Source organism: Phocoena phocoena, chromosome 16, assembly GCF_963924675.1.
Source record: "Phocoena phocoena chromosome 16, mPhoPho1.1, whole genome shotgun sequence".
In the NCBI taxonomy this organism is placed as follows: Eukaryota; Metazoa; Chordata; class Mammalia; order Artiodactyla; family Phocoenidae; genus Phocoena; species Phocoena phocoena.
In genome coordinates, this window is record NC_089234.1 from 46,778,091 (window position 1) to 46,792,274 (window position 14,184).

Here is a 14,184-nt window from a genome sequence, read left to right on the forward strand (position 1 = left end):
CATGATTGTTATACATATCAAGGAAAATAAAATATGTCAAACATCTATCACGGGTCCTGACATTCAGCAAATGTTTGTTTCCTGCAATACAGTCTTGGAAAAATAAAAATATAGGGTTTTGATTAACTTAGCACAGCATATTAAGAACTTTATTTTGAAGTGTGATCTCTAGTACTATTAGCATATATCAAGATTGAGATAGGTCAAATATAAGGGTGTACGAGAGGTGAATTTTTTAGCCCTCTGTTTACAAAGAGGTGCCCCTCCACCCATGTCAATTCAGCGCAGTTTAACTCAACTCTATCAAGACCAAAAAACAATTTCTGAGTCTGTCTGTCAGGTGCCCAGGAAGGTAAGAGGTGGGGTCTATTTTTGAGGTGCTCAGTATCTAAGAAGAGAAGCAGATGTAAATGTGCTGGTGCCATATAAGGCAAAGGTGAATGCATGGTGAGGCCCAAAGAGGAATGGTTCCTGTTGTCTAGGGAGTCTAAGCAGGAGGTGGCATCTGAGCTGAGAATTGAGGGAAGACACCTTTCCAGGCAGGTGATGGCGGGAGAAAGGGCTCGTTAAAGGCCCAGGGCAGGCAAGGACAAAGCAGCTGGTCTTACTGGGGAGATGACTCAGGAGGGTCACAGCACAAAGGGCCATCGAGAAACGAAGCTGGGCTGGGGAGACAAGTGAGACATCCAATCAGGAAGGGTCTTGATGCTGGCTGGGGGACTCTGAACGTGATCCCACAGGAACAGGAGCCAGTGAAGCCTTGGATTTGGTTCAGGTCGGTGAGTTAGTGAACGAGAGGCTGGTGAGAAGGTATATACAGTGAGTGTAGACTCCTCTTTGGAGAAAATTGGCCAAGGAAAAATAGGAGAGGGATAAACAGGACAGGAGCTGGTCAAGAGTGTGAGTCAAGGGGGCAGCTTCTGGTTTTAGGTGGGACATAATTTATCATACTTATGGTCTATGAGGCAAGAGTCAGTAGAAAGAGATGCCGAAAATATAGAAGAAGGGATAATAAGGGGTGAGGTCACTCGGGAAAGGAGTGGAAGGAATCCAGACCAGCCCTGAAAAGCTGCTCTTCCAGCAACAGTGGAGAGAAGGTGATAAAGAGGGTCATGGAATATACAAGTGGTGGAGGGTGGGGTCCTGAGGCAGTGCCCCCTTCATGGGGGCTTCTACTCCTACCATGACATAAGTCATCTGAGCAAAGGGTGTCTGCGGGCCAGAAGGCTTGGGCATGTAAGGGTCACGCTAGAGCTCAGGGGAATAGCAGGGGCATTACTAAGGTAAAGGGACATGTTTCTTTGGAGGACATAAACTGAGGCTCTATGTCTGTTATGGGAGAAATTCACCTCCTCGTGCTGCCCCCGCCATCGTGTGATTTCTCTAGCTGTGCCCAGAAGGAGAAAGACTTCAAAGAGGAACTGATAAAAACAGAGACCTGCTGGGAGGGACATGAGAGGCAGAGGCTGAAGAAGTGAAGGGTATTTGAAAAGCTAGCCAGGGGTGGGGACTGCTAGGGAAGGAAGTGGGTCAGGACGAAAGCTGGAAAACATGGAGGAAGGCGGGGAGTATTAGGGATCTGCCTTGGTCATACAGAATCAGAAAGCCAAGTGTGTCACTCCATCCCAGGAACCCCAAGAACCTACTTTGGGCCCGTCCATCAGCTCTGTAAGTGGTGTTTGTAGGAAGAAGGTGGACACGATGAGGTAGACTTCCGGAATATGAACATGGTGGGCCAGAAAGTCACTCAAGACTTGGAACCCAGGAAGCAGGCAGGGGCTCTGGTCAGGCGTGGGAGGGTGGCTCTTCAGGTTATCTATCATCAGGGAGAGGGGCACAGAATCCAATTGAGAAAAACTGCTGTTGCTTCTGGTCAAGGTGAGAACTGGACGCAGAAAGGAATCCCCTACCACCCACCCATCCCACAGAGATGCCAGATGGAAATATATGTCATACATACTGGAGCACAAGAAAGTGCTCAACAAGAACTTTTCCTATTCCTGACATGCTCATTCATTCGTTCAAAACCAGATGCTTATTTGGTGCCTACCACCTTAGAGGCAATAAGACCTCTTTGCATTATGCAATAAGAACATAGTGTTTTGACAAAATATACAGAACCCCAGGCCTTTATCAACTACTTACAATGTGGTGGGAGGGACAGACTTTACAGAATTAAATACCTAAATAAATATGTATAAACGATGATAAGCACTATAAAAAATAAAAGAGAGGGTGTAACAGAGGTGCCCTAATCCGTACGGGACTCTCCTCCTCTCCTAGAGGAAGTAACATTTGAATCAAGAGCTGAAGGATGAATCCCCATCAAACAGGAGAGCCATGCTGGTACTGAGGGTGGGGGAAGCATCCCAGGAAGAGGGAAAGAGCTAAGGAGGCTTTGAGGAATGGGAAGAAATCCCCAGCATCTGAAGAGCAGTGAGGCCATGGTGGGATCCTAAAAAGGAAGTCCGAGGGGGCTGGGGCTGATGGGAGGGAAGGGGTCAGGGTCAAGGTGATCCTACGGCACAGAGCTGTGAAAGTCCCAAGCAAGTCCTGGCAGGTCCTCACTCACAGACCACAAGAGGCACCCTGCCTCCTGGAGATGACCACAAACTCACCCATCATGATGTCCACGCCCTCGGAGCTGCGTTCCACCCAGGACCCCACAGACAGGCCATCTTTAAATCGCCCACGGAGGGAGGGGTTTGACAAAAAGTGCAGCAGCAGCTTCAATCCCAGCACCACTGTGCTGGGGTGCACATGGCCCTGCACGAATAGCAGGAACCAATCGGGCCCCAGGCTCAGAAACATCTCTTCCTTTGCCCTGCGGGGGGAAGGGGGTCAATAAATGCTAAAATTACCTCTCAGCCCATAAGCAAAGGACATGTCCAGAAAATTCAAATAACGTTCAGCTTCACTAGTCACCTAGAAAAGGCGAGTTAAGTTTAATATCTGGATATCACTTAGCAAAGTACATTTTAAAAGATCGATAAAATAAAATGCTGGCAAGGTTGCTGTGAAATAGATGAATTTGCCTATTAATGGCTGAAGTGTAAGTTGGCCAAAGCTTTTTTTTGTTTGTTTTTGTTTTTGTTTTTGTTTTGTTTTGCGGTACGCGGGCCTCTCACTGTTGTGGCCTCTCCCGTTGCGGAGCACAGGCTCCGGACGCGCAGGCTCAGCGGCCATGGCTCACGGGCCCAGCCGCTCCGCGGCATGTGGGATCCTCCCAGACCGGGGCACGAACCCGCGTCCCCTGCATCGGCAGGCGGACTCTCAACCACTGCGCCACCAGGGAAGCCCTGGCCAAAGCTTTTGAAAGCAGTTGGAAACTATGTACCAAGAGATGTAAAAATATGCAGGCCCTTTGATAGCCCTACTCACTAATATTCCTGCCTACACAGTGTCTGAATGGCCACCCATCTAATTACATCAATGCAGTCACATAAAACACATAACAGTTACTGAACTCCCTTTTTAAACACACTGTTCAAAACTAATCTAAATGGAATAGTCCAATATTTATGCACCTTTATTGGCTTAGACAAAAAAAATACATGTTTAACCGTCACTTTCAAAAATGAATTTTGAAACGATGAGTGTAGAGAGTACAGACTTGCTAGAGGGAAAGGGAGGGCAGGGAGATGGGAAGCCAATCCTCAGGGGCAGTGGTTCAGCAAAGGCCTCAGCCCCGTGCGAGCCAGGGAGGGATCCATCCTGGCTGGGCAGTGTTCTCAGCACGTGCTGCCGGATGAGGCATGGTGAGGGCGTGGCCACTAGGACTAGGAGTCAAGAGACCATCTTCTCTTCTAGTCATGTCTCCGTTTGCTAACTGGATGGCTTTGGCAGAGCTCTTGATGAGCTCTGGTCATCTTCCTTCATTATGATGAGGAGGAGGAGGAGGATGTTGGTGGTAGTGATGATGATGGTAATGAGAATGGTGGTGGTGATGGTGATGGTGGTTAGCTGATGGAGTATTTATAGTATCCCAAGCACCATGTTCGGAGCTATCCACATATTAATTTCCATCTATGGCAGCTACTATCTTAATCCTCATAAAGATGACTAGAAGAGAGGCATAGAGGGCAGGCTTAGGTAACCTCCCCGAGGTGCCTGGGGGACAGAGCTGGGATTTGAACCCAGGAGGTCTAGCTGTCAGAGCCCACGTGCTTAAGCACTACACTACATTCCTTTTCAAAAAAGTGAAAAGGCATCTTCCAGTTCTACCACGCTTTGATTCTAGACACGTAAAGACTTTTTAAGCGCTATCTGAAAGGCCGTTTTACTGAGGGGTAACTCCCCACCCTGATTCTTCCCTGCCCCAAACACACACACACACTAAAATGTCAACTCAGTGAGAGTAATAAGGATCCAGACTTTCCTACTCAGCACTGCGTTTTCAGAGGGAGGAATGGCGTCTGGCACACAGGAGGTACTCAGCAAATAGTTCTTGAATTAATGACTCCAGAGCTCAGATAAAGCAGGCAGTCGGAGAGAGTTAATGGAATTTTATGATTACACTTTGTTTTTGAAAGTTAATTGAAGGCAGATACTTCTTTTTCCAACTTGGAAAAATAACTAAATGACAGTAAATAGCAGAAGAATTTGGCAAACCTTTTCCTTGATAGATGTTATTTAGGCTAACTGTTTCTCCATTCTATTGTCTGCCAAGTATAGGACATCAAAATCGGTAATTATCACAACTGCCAAAACAATGACACTAGAGCAATGGTGACAAAAAGCGTTTATTGTAATTACACCAAATCTGTTTTGAGTTACTCATGCCCATTTAACATTTGCATCAGAATATCTTAGGGCAAGGTCTGCTTTATTGGGTGGAGAAAATATAATTTTCTTTCTGACTAGTGCAGAAAACCAACTCAGAGATGCTAAACGTTGCATTAAGAAAAGGTTTTAATACGCACTCTGTATGAAGCAGCCTCATGCCAAATCACTCTTTCTGGAGCTACTTACTCAGAGGACAGATGAAGTCGGGAAGAAGATATTACACTGAGCAGCATCTCCAGCAACTGGTTTCTGAGCCAGATTGTCTTTCCAGATGTTTGACTTCCAGCTACAAAAAAGAAAATTCAGATTTGAGAAAAAAACAGATGTAAAGAGACATAGTATTTGCTGCAGTAAGCAATCGTATTCACCAAATGCTTAGTTCTCCCAGGAGTTGAGACATGGATTGGACTTGAAATTTTGGCTTTCAGTTCTAGATTTCCATGCAATGCTTAAAAAGAATTTCAGGAAATGTTCCTAAAGTTCCCTTTAACTAGAGATGTTTTTGATGCTCCCCAATCACCACTCCTCACCAAAAAAAAAAAAAATCCTAAAAATGATAAGGTCAAATTCTCCTTCCAGCAGAGGAATTTTTTAAATTATCATAGGCTGCAACACTTCCTGGGCACCTACTACATGCTGGGCATTATGCAAGGCACTGGGGGCAAAGAAGTGAAGATTGTGATCCTTGATCTGAGTTCCTGCTCTCAATCTGTTTCTAGGCTAGACCTTCGGCATGTCTATGTTGCACTAAAATTAGAGCTTGAATTGTAGCAAGAGGTATATGGTTCCAACGGAAGAAGAAACTTGACTTCTGAAGTGTTATTATAACCCTGAAGGCCATGTAAATATTGTCTTAATAGAAGATGTTTCGTGAGATCAAAGTTTTAGCATGGAGTCCCTATGAGAAGAAGGGTTGACGAAACAGTACACTGTTGTCTCATCATCCATTCATTTTACCCCTTGGTTAGCCAGTTATTTTACCACCAGTTTAGGGCACACCCGCCATGCTGTAGAAATAGGACTGAGGAGGCAGCTTGGAGAACCGGAGTCAGAGTCCCCTCTATTTGGATTCTGGCCCCATCTCTCATTAAGGTCCTAATCTCTCTGAGCCTCCGTTTTCTCATCTGTAAAATGGGAATAATAATTCCTACTTTTCAGGCTTGATCTAAGGATAAGAGATAATTTATCTGGATTGAGTAACACTATCTAAGAGAATCTTTTGCGGTAAAAGTGTTCTCTATCTGTCCTGTCCAATGCAGTAACCACTGGCCTCACGTGGTTATCAAGCACTTGGGACAAGGCTAGTGTGACTGATGAACTGAATTTTAATTGCATTTCATTTCGACTAATTAGAATTTAAATTTAAATGGCCATGTGCAGCTAGAGGCTCCCGTCTTGGACACAGCAGATCCAGAGGGCCCAGGGCAAAGCAGTCAGTAGTTGTCCCCCTCACATTTGCCCTAGCAGAGGGAATTTGGAACACGATGTAGCTGCAGTTCTGAGTCTGGTTAGGGAGAGAGAGACTCAAAGAAACAAATCACAGACCTTTGCATGAGATTAAACGCAAGGGCTCTAGAAGCAAAGAAGAGATGACTTAACCTGGCTTGTGGGACTGGGAACGGCTGGTCTAGCAGGGTGAGATGGGGTGGGGGCGGGGCAAGGGAGGCATTCCTGCAGAGCGAACAGCACCTGCAGAGCATGGATGGACGGGCGGACCGTCACACATTAGGACGTGTACGTGCTTCAGAGTGTTGAAGCTGGGGCTCATCAGGAGAGCAAGGCAAGGGCTGGGGCATGAAGGCTCCCACCTGCCAGTCTACAGGGAACTGAGCATTATCCTGGAGGCCTTGGAAGCCATTCCAGGTTGTGAAGGAAGCACATACAATTTGTGTTTATTCGTGACCATAATCATAGAGCTGTGACCTCATAAGCCACCGTGTGGGAACAACAGCTCGGCTGTGGGTGCCTTCCCCCTCCTCCCTCTCAGCCTTGCATGCACAATGGCCCCACAGCGTGTTCCTCTCAGGGCCGTCATGGGGGTTGTCTTGCTGCCTTCAGGCTGGCGTCTGGGAAAGGTCTTCTCACCAGGCACGGAGGGGTCCGGGGCTCCATCCACGCAGATCTGCCTCTCGTTCACCGATGAAGGCTTGAGGGTGTACACAACAAACAGCCCGATTCTTAAGACAGAAAGAGAAGGACACGCTCAAATGTGGGCTCAGCCCCTGTCTCCTAAACACACGTGAAGGTTTTCTACAGTGATCCACCTAAATGCGGCTTCAAGGGAGGGTTTGAGGGGAATCGTGTTATTCTGTGGTCAATGTGATATTTCCAAAGACTTCTCAGATCTGTCAGGATTCATCAGAGCAGCGAGCTCTGGCTCTGCCAGCTCAACAGAACGAACAGTGATGAGGACAGAAAAGGTGAAATGTCCTGCCAGAGGGCACTATCCTTTGGGAAGTCTGCAAAAGGCAGGCATGTTGGGCTGTTGGTCAGTGAGGATGCCTGTGCTCACGGAATTTCTGGAGTTCTTGGCACACGAGGTGTGTCCGCGCACCAGGGAGCAGTGAACACACAGCCCTGCTGGGGAGTCTAGCAGACCCACCCCTTTTTTCAGCTCTCCGCCCTGAACAGAGAAACTCCTAGGAGGTTCCAAGGAAATAGAACCTGCTGCTGCACTGAAGGGGCAGTGCTGCTGGGCTGAGCATGGTCAGGGGAGAGCTGGCGCCTACGTTCCCTCATTAAACAGCCCCGAGGCTCTGCCCTTCCCCCTGGGGACCTGGCGCAGTACCTGTGCAAGTCCTGGAGGCTGAAGTGGCCCCTCAGCTGACAGCCCAGGATGGCAATGATGGTGGATATCTTGGAGGGGGCGAGGCCTGGCTCGTTGAAGAGGAAGACGAGCTTGGGAATAAGCCGTGCCTGGTGAGCAACTTCAGCATTCCGGGGTCCTTCCCTGGCGAGCCCAGGAGAGAGGCAGTAAAAGCTTTTACTGGAATGAACCAAATTTGCTATGCTTCTGCTAAAAAGGTTCCACAGGCTGGGCTTGCTCCGTGGCCCTCTGACTCCGATGCGCTCTTGGCAACTCGTCAAAATGCTGTCAGACACCCATCGAATACGTGTCTGCCCAGTGCCAGAGTCGCTCCGCTTGGAGATGAGCCTTCCGGTGCCCTTCCACCCCTCCACCCCCTCACGCCCCCACCCCTGAAAACTGCCTTCAAAGACAACCCCAGCTATTGACTTTTAAATTCCAAGCCTCAGGGAAAACTAATGCTGGTTTCAGAAAACTCAGAACAAAGAGAGCAGACTGGAGTGTGACCGTGGAGCACTTCCCAATAGCCGGAGCGTGGGCCTCTGCGAGCCCATCTGGGTGTGCGTCTTCCTGCCCACCCCAAACCACAGAGTGGATGAACACGCCGTTGAGAGTCAAAGGGGGAGAGAGACAGAATTCAAGCCTCCGCACTCCCTCCTTAGGATAATCGCAAATACAATTTCCAGTAAATTCTACTCCCCCGAAGAAAACAGCTTCCAGGGTGAGTGTCCGTCTCTTAGAAAACAACAGGTACAGAAAGAAAGTGGAAAGTGAGAAAGAAAATAAAGGTGGAGGAGAATGAATCTGGGTGGACTGCTCCTTCTTGAACTGTCTTTTCAGTACTACTGTGTTGAATTCTGCCGAGTGCCACATCTCTGATACACAAAAGAGGCAGAACCAGCGCAGTCCTGCGTGTGACTTGCTCTCATGGGCTCAATGGGAAGATGTGCATTCATCACCTATGAGACCCCACTGTCCATTGTGCTCTTTCGAATCACAGCACTGAGTAGCCTGCTCTTCTGTATTCCTCCACCACAGGGCTATGTCTTGTCCTTCTCTGAACTTCTAGCACTAAGAACTGGTATGGAATGGAGTGGGTTTATAATAGATAGGCCATCATGAACGGCTGCATGAAAAGATGGCTGCAAATACATTCAAAACACCGAGGTCCTAATGATCTCCAGAAGAGCTGACACGTGAGGAGGCAGGTGGGGGTGTGTGTGAACAGCTTTATTTGTGAGGAAGGAGGTGGATTGATAGGCTGGCACCCCTGCCTCCCTTCTCCCATATTCTCATCCCTGGTTCTCCTTGGGAATTACCTCTTCCTAACTCCCCTCCATCCGCTCCAGAGGGGAAGTCATGCTGCCTGGCCACATGACCCGAGATGGCCCCGTGAGACTCCATCCTATTGCTAGGACTATTGAGTGAAAAAGAAGCCCTGTCTGCCGACTGTGCTGGGCAGAGGACATGCTGTGAGGATGCCCAGCCAGACAGAAGTTAGCACAGAAGAAAGCAGAGATGAGACTAGGGACAGATCTCAGCTAAAGTAATCTGAGCATCACCCAGACAACATGTGAAGCTCTGCCTCGGTCAACTGTATGAGCCAATAAATTTCCCCTTTCTCCACCTTCCTTTTTTCCCTCCCTTTCTTCCTTCCTTAAGTTGGTTTGAGCTGTATTTCTGCCACTTGCAATCAAAAGAGCCCTGACTAATTCAAAAAGTGACACTCAGTGTGATGGTATTTGGAGGTGGGGCTTTTGAGAGATGCTTAGGTTATGAGAGTGGAGCCCTCATGAATGGGACTAGCACCCTCATAAAAGACACCCCAGAGAGTTCCCTCACCCCTCCTGCCATGTGAGGTTGTAGTGAGAAGACAGCAACTATGAACCAGGAAGTAGGTCCCCACCAGACACTCAATCTGCCAGAGCCTTGACCTTAGACTTCCAGCCTTCAGAACTGCGAGAAATAAATTTCTGTGATTTGTAAGCTACCCAGTCTATGGTATTCTCATTACAGCAGCTGTGCAGACTAAGACAGACATGCTACCACCTGGGGACCCAGTGCTCTGGGAGGGGAGAAGGCCGTGGTTGCTGAACCACCGGCTGTCCTGTCCTTTCAGTCCCTGTTCTTGGCATGAAGCCTTTGACTGTACCCCCAGGCTGCCAAAGCCCAGCTTACCTTGGTGATTGAAGGATTTCCACAAGATGGGAAAAGAGGGAGAGCTCCAAGTTGTCCGCAGCATTCATCCAAAGCTAGAAGACAGAACAAACACAGTGAAACCAAGGTGTGTGGAGAGAAGGGTTTCCAGGCAGCGTGAGCAGGTACGGTGCTGGGCATGGTCTCCTCTGACGTGGAATCACTAACACAGCTTACCAGCTCTGGAATCAGACTAGCTTTCCTGACAGCTAGAAAGTAGAGGGCACCTGCCCCCGGGGCAAGTGTAAACACCATTCCTATCGTCCCCATCTCTGCTGCTCTCTGGAGCTTTACTGTGGGTCTAGATTCTAACCAAGGACACCTGCACTAACCATCTCCTACGTGTGTCCCACCCTGGGGCCCTGCAACCTGTTGTGTCCACACACCAAACAACATCTCATTTTCATTGGATCCTACAAGGCAAATACCAGTGCTCCCAATTCAGAGATGTGAGAAGACAGGCTGAGACAGACCACTGAGTGACAGGTACCTCACCACCCGCAAGTGATAGGACTGGAATTAGAAGCTGAGTCCCACCTCTCAGGTTTTATGCTGTAGCAACTTGTGCATGCAGTTTCTTCAGTTCCCCTATCTATAGAACCTGCAGCACAGCCCATGTTCCCATCTCCTGTAAACAGAATTGTGAGTGACATGCAGGTGTGAAATGCACTGAGATTCTGAGAGTGAACTTTATCACTGGGGTTGCTTTCTTCATTGTAAACAAAATGCAGCTGCTCCCCATCCTTCTGGGGCAGAGGTGATGGTGTGCCTTCATGCCTCATTTCTACTTCCCTTTAGAGAGCTCTACTATTTCTCATCTAAATGCTGGCGTTTCCTAAGGCCCAGAATCTATATGGTTCAGATGTAGGATTATAAGAGTGCACTCATATAGCAGCAAAAAGAGCTCACACTTACAAATGATACCATTTGCTTGAGGCAAGAAGCATCATACAAAGTCCTAAAATGATACCATTACCTGCGTTTAGTAGGTAAGAACAGTGAGGCTCAGAGAGACTGAGTAACTTGTCTGGCGCCCCACGGTTTTTAACTGGCGGAGATGGCTTCAAAGCCTGGTCAGTCTGACCATGAAGCCCACCCTCTTGCCTCCTCTCTGTGTTCCCCTACAGGCATCTCCTTCAGACAGTGACCCAGAGGGTCAATAATCAACCTCACCTGAACCAAGCCGGTGGCCATGGCTCCATCCTTTTACTTACTGGGGAAAACAGAAGAGTCTCAGTGGACATAAGTTTATCAGGAAGGCAGAGAATGTTCCTCCCCAATCCCCAGGGCCCAGCATTACACATGCCATGTAGTGGGCACTTAATAAGGATCCATTACATTTTTTAAAGGAGTGAATGCAAAGTAAACCAAAGTAAGATAAGTGCATTTCTCTTAAGCCAGAAACAGGCTGACAGATTTCCAGCTCCTGTAAGCACAGCCACTGCCGAGTACACACAGAGGTGGGGCAGCTGCCATTTAAGAGAGCTGGTGTGGATCGATGTAGCTCCCAGGAAGGTAGGCGTAGCCAGACATGGCATCCCAACATACTCGAGAGGGTGCCAAGAGCTTTGCATACTTGGAATTCATTCATTCATTCACGAAGGCAATCATGAGCAAATGATACAGCATGCTCTGTGTCGGGAGCTGGAAGAGCTGAGAAAGTAAGACAGGAACCCTGTGGTACCCCTTACCCTTCCCACGAAACAATACCCCTCCCCCCGTTCCCTTTTCCAGAGCTTTAGAACAATAAGAAGTTGCCACAGCACATTTGAGGCTGCCTAGCTGTTTTAGAAATTATTTTATATAATACCAACTGTCTGAATTTTGGGAAACATGCATAATTGAATCCTGCGGTTGTCATCCTGTGTCACATAACCCCTGTACGAAAGACTGCATCGAGATGTCTGGCTTAAGTTTGTTCGAATATCAAATTCTGTTCTCTCCCCACTCCTGGGACCACCTCACTCTCAGAAAGAGGTGGCCTTTTCTGAGACCACAAGCCTAAGACATGCGTGACTTCGACTTCCTGTCCCTTGCAGCTTCTCAACTTCCTGTCCCTCCCGGCTGCACACCTGGCATCAAGGATCACGCGCCTTCTCCTGTAACCCACTCTCTGGTCTCCAAACCCTCCCTTTCCTTGAAGGACTTGTCCTGTCAGTTTGATTCTCACACTGGTATTTTAACCACCCCCTTTTCACTGCTCAAGTCTCCCATCTAAGTTCTGAAACGCTTCTCCTTCTATTTTCTTCTCTCTCTTTTTCTTCTTCAAAAGCCCAGTGACTGTCTCCTTCCTGCCTCCTCCCCGCTCTTCACCTCATGTCTGACCCCACCATTTACTCTTCACTGGGCCCGTCAGTGACCTCTAAACACAACCCACACAGCCCTGCCCTTACTTCACCTGATGTAGGCAGACACTGGGGAAACTCTTCTTCTTTTTGAAAGTCTCTCCTCCCAATATTTTAAAAATTTTATTTCATTTCATTTTGTTTTAGTGTGGGTTTTTAGCATCTTTTTGCTTGTTTTTATTGGTTGCCTATTTTCTTAACCCCAGTGAAAAAGCACTGGCTCAGCTGAGGGGTAAGTTTATTCAGGGAGGGGACGGGTGGTGCCCATGGTGGTTCCAGGAACAGGCAGTGGGAGCATTGTGGGTTCCTGCATGGGTCATTCCTGGGCTAGGCTGATGGCAACGATATCATGGAACCAAGCTGCCTGAGCACGGCCACAGCATTTTGGAAGGGGCAGCAGTGCTGCCAAGGCATGCTGTCTTGTTTACCAGGGTGGTAAAGCCATTTGTGCATATCTGCTTCCCCGTTGTGCACAGGAAGCCCGTATCGCAGGCCTTGCTGGATTCCCCCACAAGCCTTGCATCTATCTGCAGATCCGGGTCTGGATGTTCATCCTGGCCTGGTCCAATTAGATAGTATTTCATTTAGGTTTTTTGTAGCTTTTATTTATGAGTAAGATTGACCTGTACTTTTTCATTTCCCATACTATCCTTTTTTGGTTCTGGTATCAAGATTAGCTCATAAAAGAAGCTGGGAGAAATAATACCTACACTATGATCATGACTATGAATTTTAAAAAATACGTATATTATGCATAGAAAGTACAAAAAAAGGGATGCATTCAAAGTTAACAACAGTTGTCTGGGTCTCAGAAAGAGGAGTTTTTCTTCCATTTTTCTGTAATTTAAAATATTCTATAACAAGCACTTATTATTTTTTAATTAAAATAAGCAGTTTTAAAAATACTTCCATGGACTGCAGTGTGTACCGGCTAAAGTGTGCGCCCTGCAGCTTACCATCCCCCGCTGTCTTCTCTCCCTCCCCCTCCAGCCTCACCTCTACCTGCAACAACATCCCCACAGGTGCCCCAAGCCCCTTGCTCTCAAATCCCCATGGTTGCTCTCATTCCCACATGTGAGCAAATAGCATCCACTCCACCTGAAATATTCCCCCATTGAACACATTCTGTCAAACTCAGCCCCAGAGCCCGGATCTGCTGAGCTGACTGTCCTCTCCTTCCACTCCCCAGACGCCCTGTGCCTCCCTCACTGGCACCCAGCACATTGTAGCACCACCTCTGTCGTGTCCTGGGCCCCACTGTTGCGTGCAGGGGCTGCATTCTGGTTATCACCATGTCTCCAGAACACACCAGTGCCCGACCCTAGTGGGCACTCAGTAAACGATGCTTCGTGAATGGATCTATCCACCCAAAGGTCTGTGCAGTACTCCTCACTCAGCCTCAGGTGTGCCCTCAGCATCTCTCACTCATCCCTTTAAAGGAACATTTATAAACAGCAAAGCACCATCCAAAGGAATTGGTATGTTTTAAAATCCTTCTTATATATGGAAGCTTACACTTTTAAAATCCTTTCCCAGATACTATCTGATTTGGCTCCCACACCAGCCTGTGAGGGAGAGGAGATGGTCTCCCTTTCATACATGAGAAGACTGAAACTCAGAGAAGTCAAGAGACATGCCCGAGGCCACACAGCCCATTGGTGGTAGGAGTTAATTATTAAACAAGGCCTCTGAACTCCAAAGTCTTGTCAGTTTTCTCTCTCACTATCATCTTGACCATCGAGGAAGCTGACATGCTGGGTTTAGAGAAAGCTCCAGGCTTTCTGTACCATCACACACCTGTTCCTTTAGGGCTAGTGACCAGTCTCCAGTTTACCTCGAAATTGCAGAGGATGTGCTGGAATACACCAATGTTGGTGATAGCAGAGGACCCAAAGCCCAGTTCTGCGGTGCCAGCAACAGACAGGATCAGCTGAAAAATGCGATGGTTTAGGAAAGAGGTCTTTTTCCTCAGGAGAAACGCCATTATCTGCAAAGGTTAAAACACAAAGCAGTTTACTCGTGAATGCATCGTCACCGCTCTTTCTCCCTTAC

The 14,184-nt window shown here is 47.9% G+C and overlaps 1 protein-coding gene across 1 annotated transcript in view; it reads right to left on the reverse strand.

Annotated features, from left to right (window-relative positions):
- Positions 1 to 14,184, reverse strand: part of WDFY4 (WDFY family member 4) — a 262,852-nt gene that overhangs the window by 162,851 nt on the left and 85,817 nt on the right. The window contains 7 exon segments of the mRNA XM_065893727.1: positions 1,647 to 1,816; positions 2,619 to 2,824; positions 4,972 to 5,071; positions 6,871 to 6,962; positions 7,574 to 7,735; positions 9,770 to 9,843; positions 13,967 to 14,119. Coding sequence (XP_065749799.1) covers positions 1,647 to 1,816; positions 2,619 to 2,824; positions 4,972 to 5,071; positions 6,871 to 6,962; positions 7,574 to 7,735; positions 9,770 to 9,843; positions 13,967 to 14,119 — 957 coding nt within the window.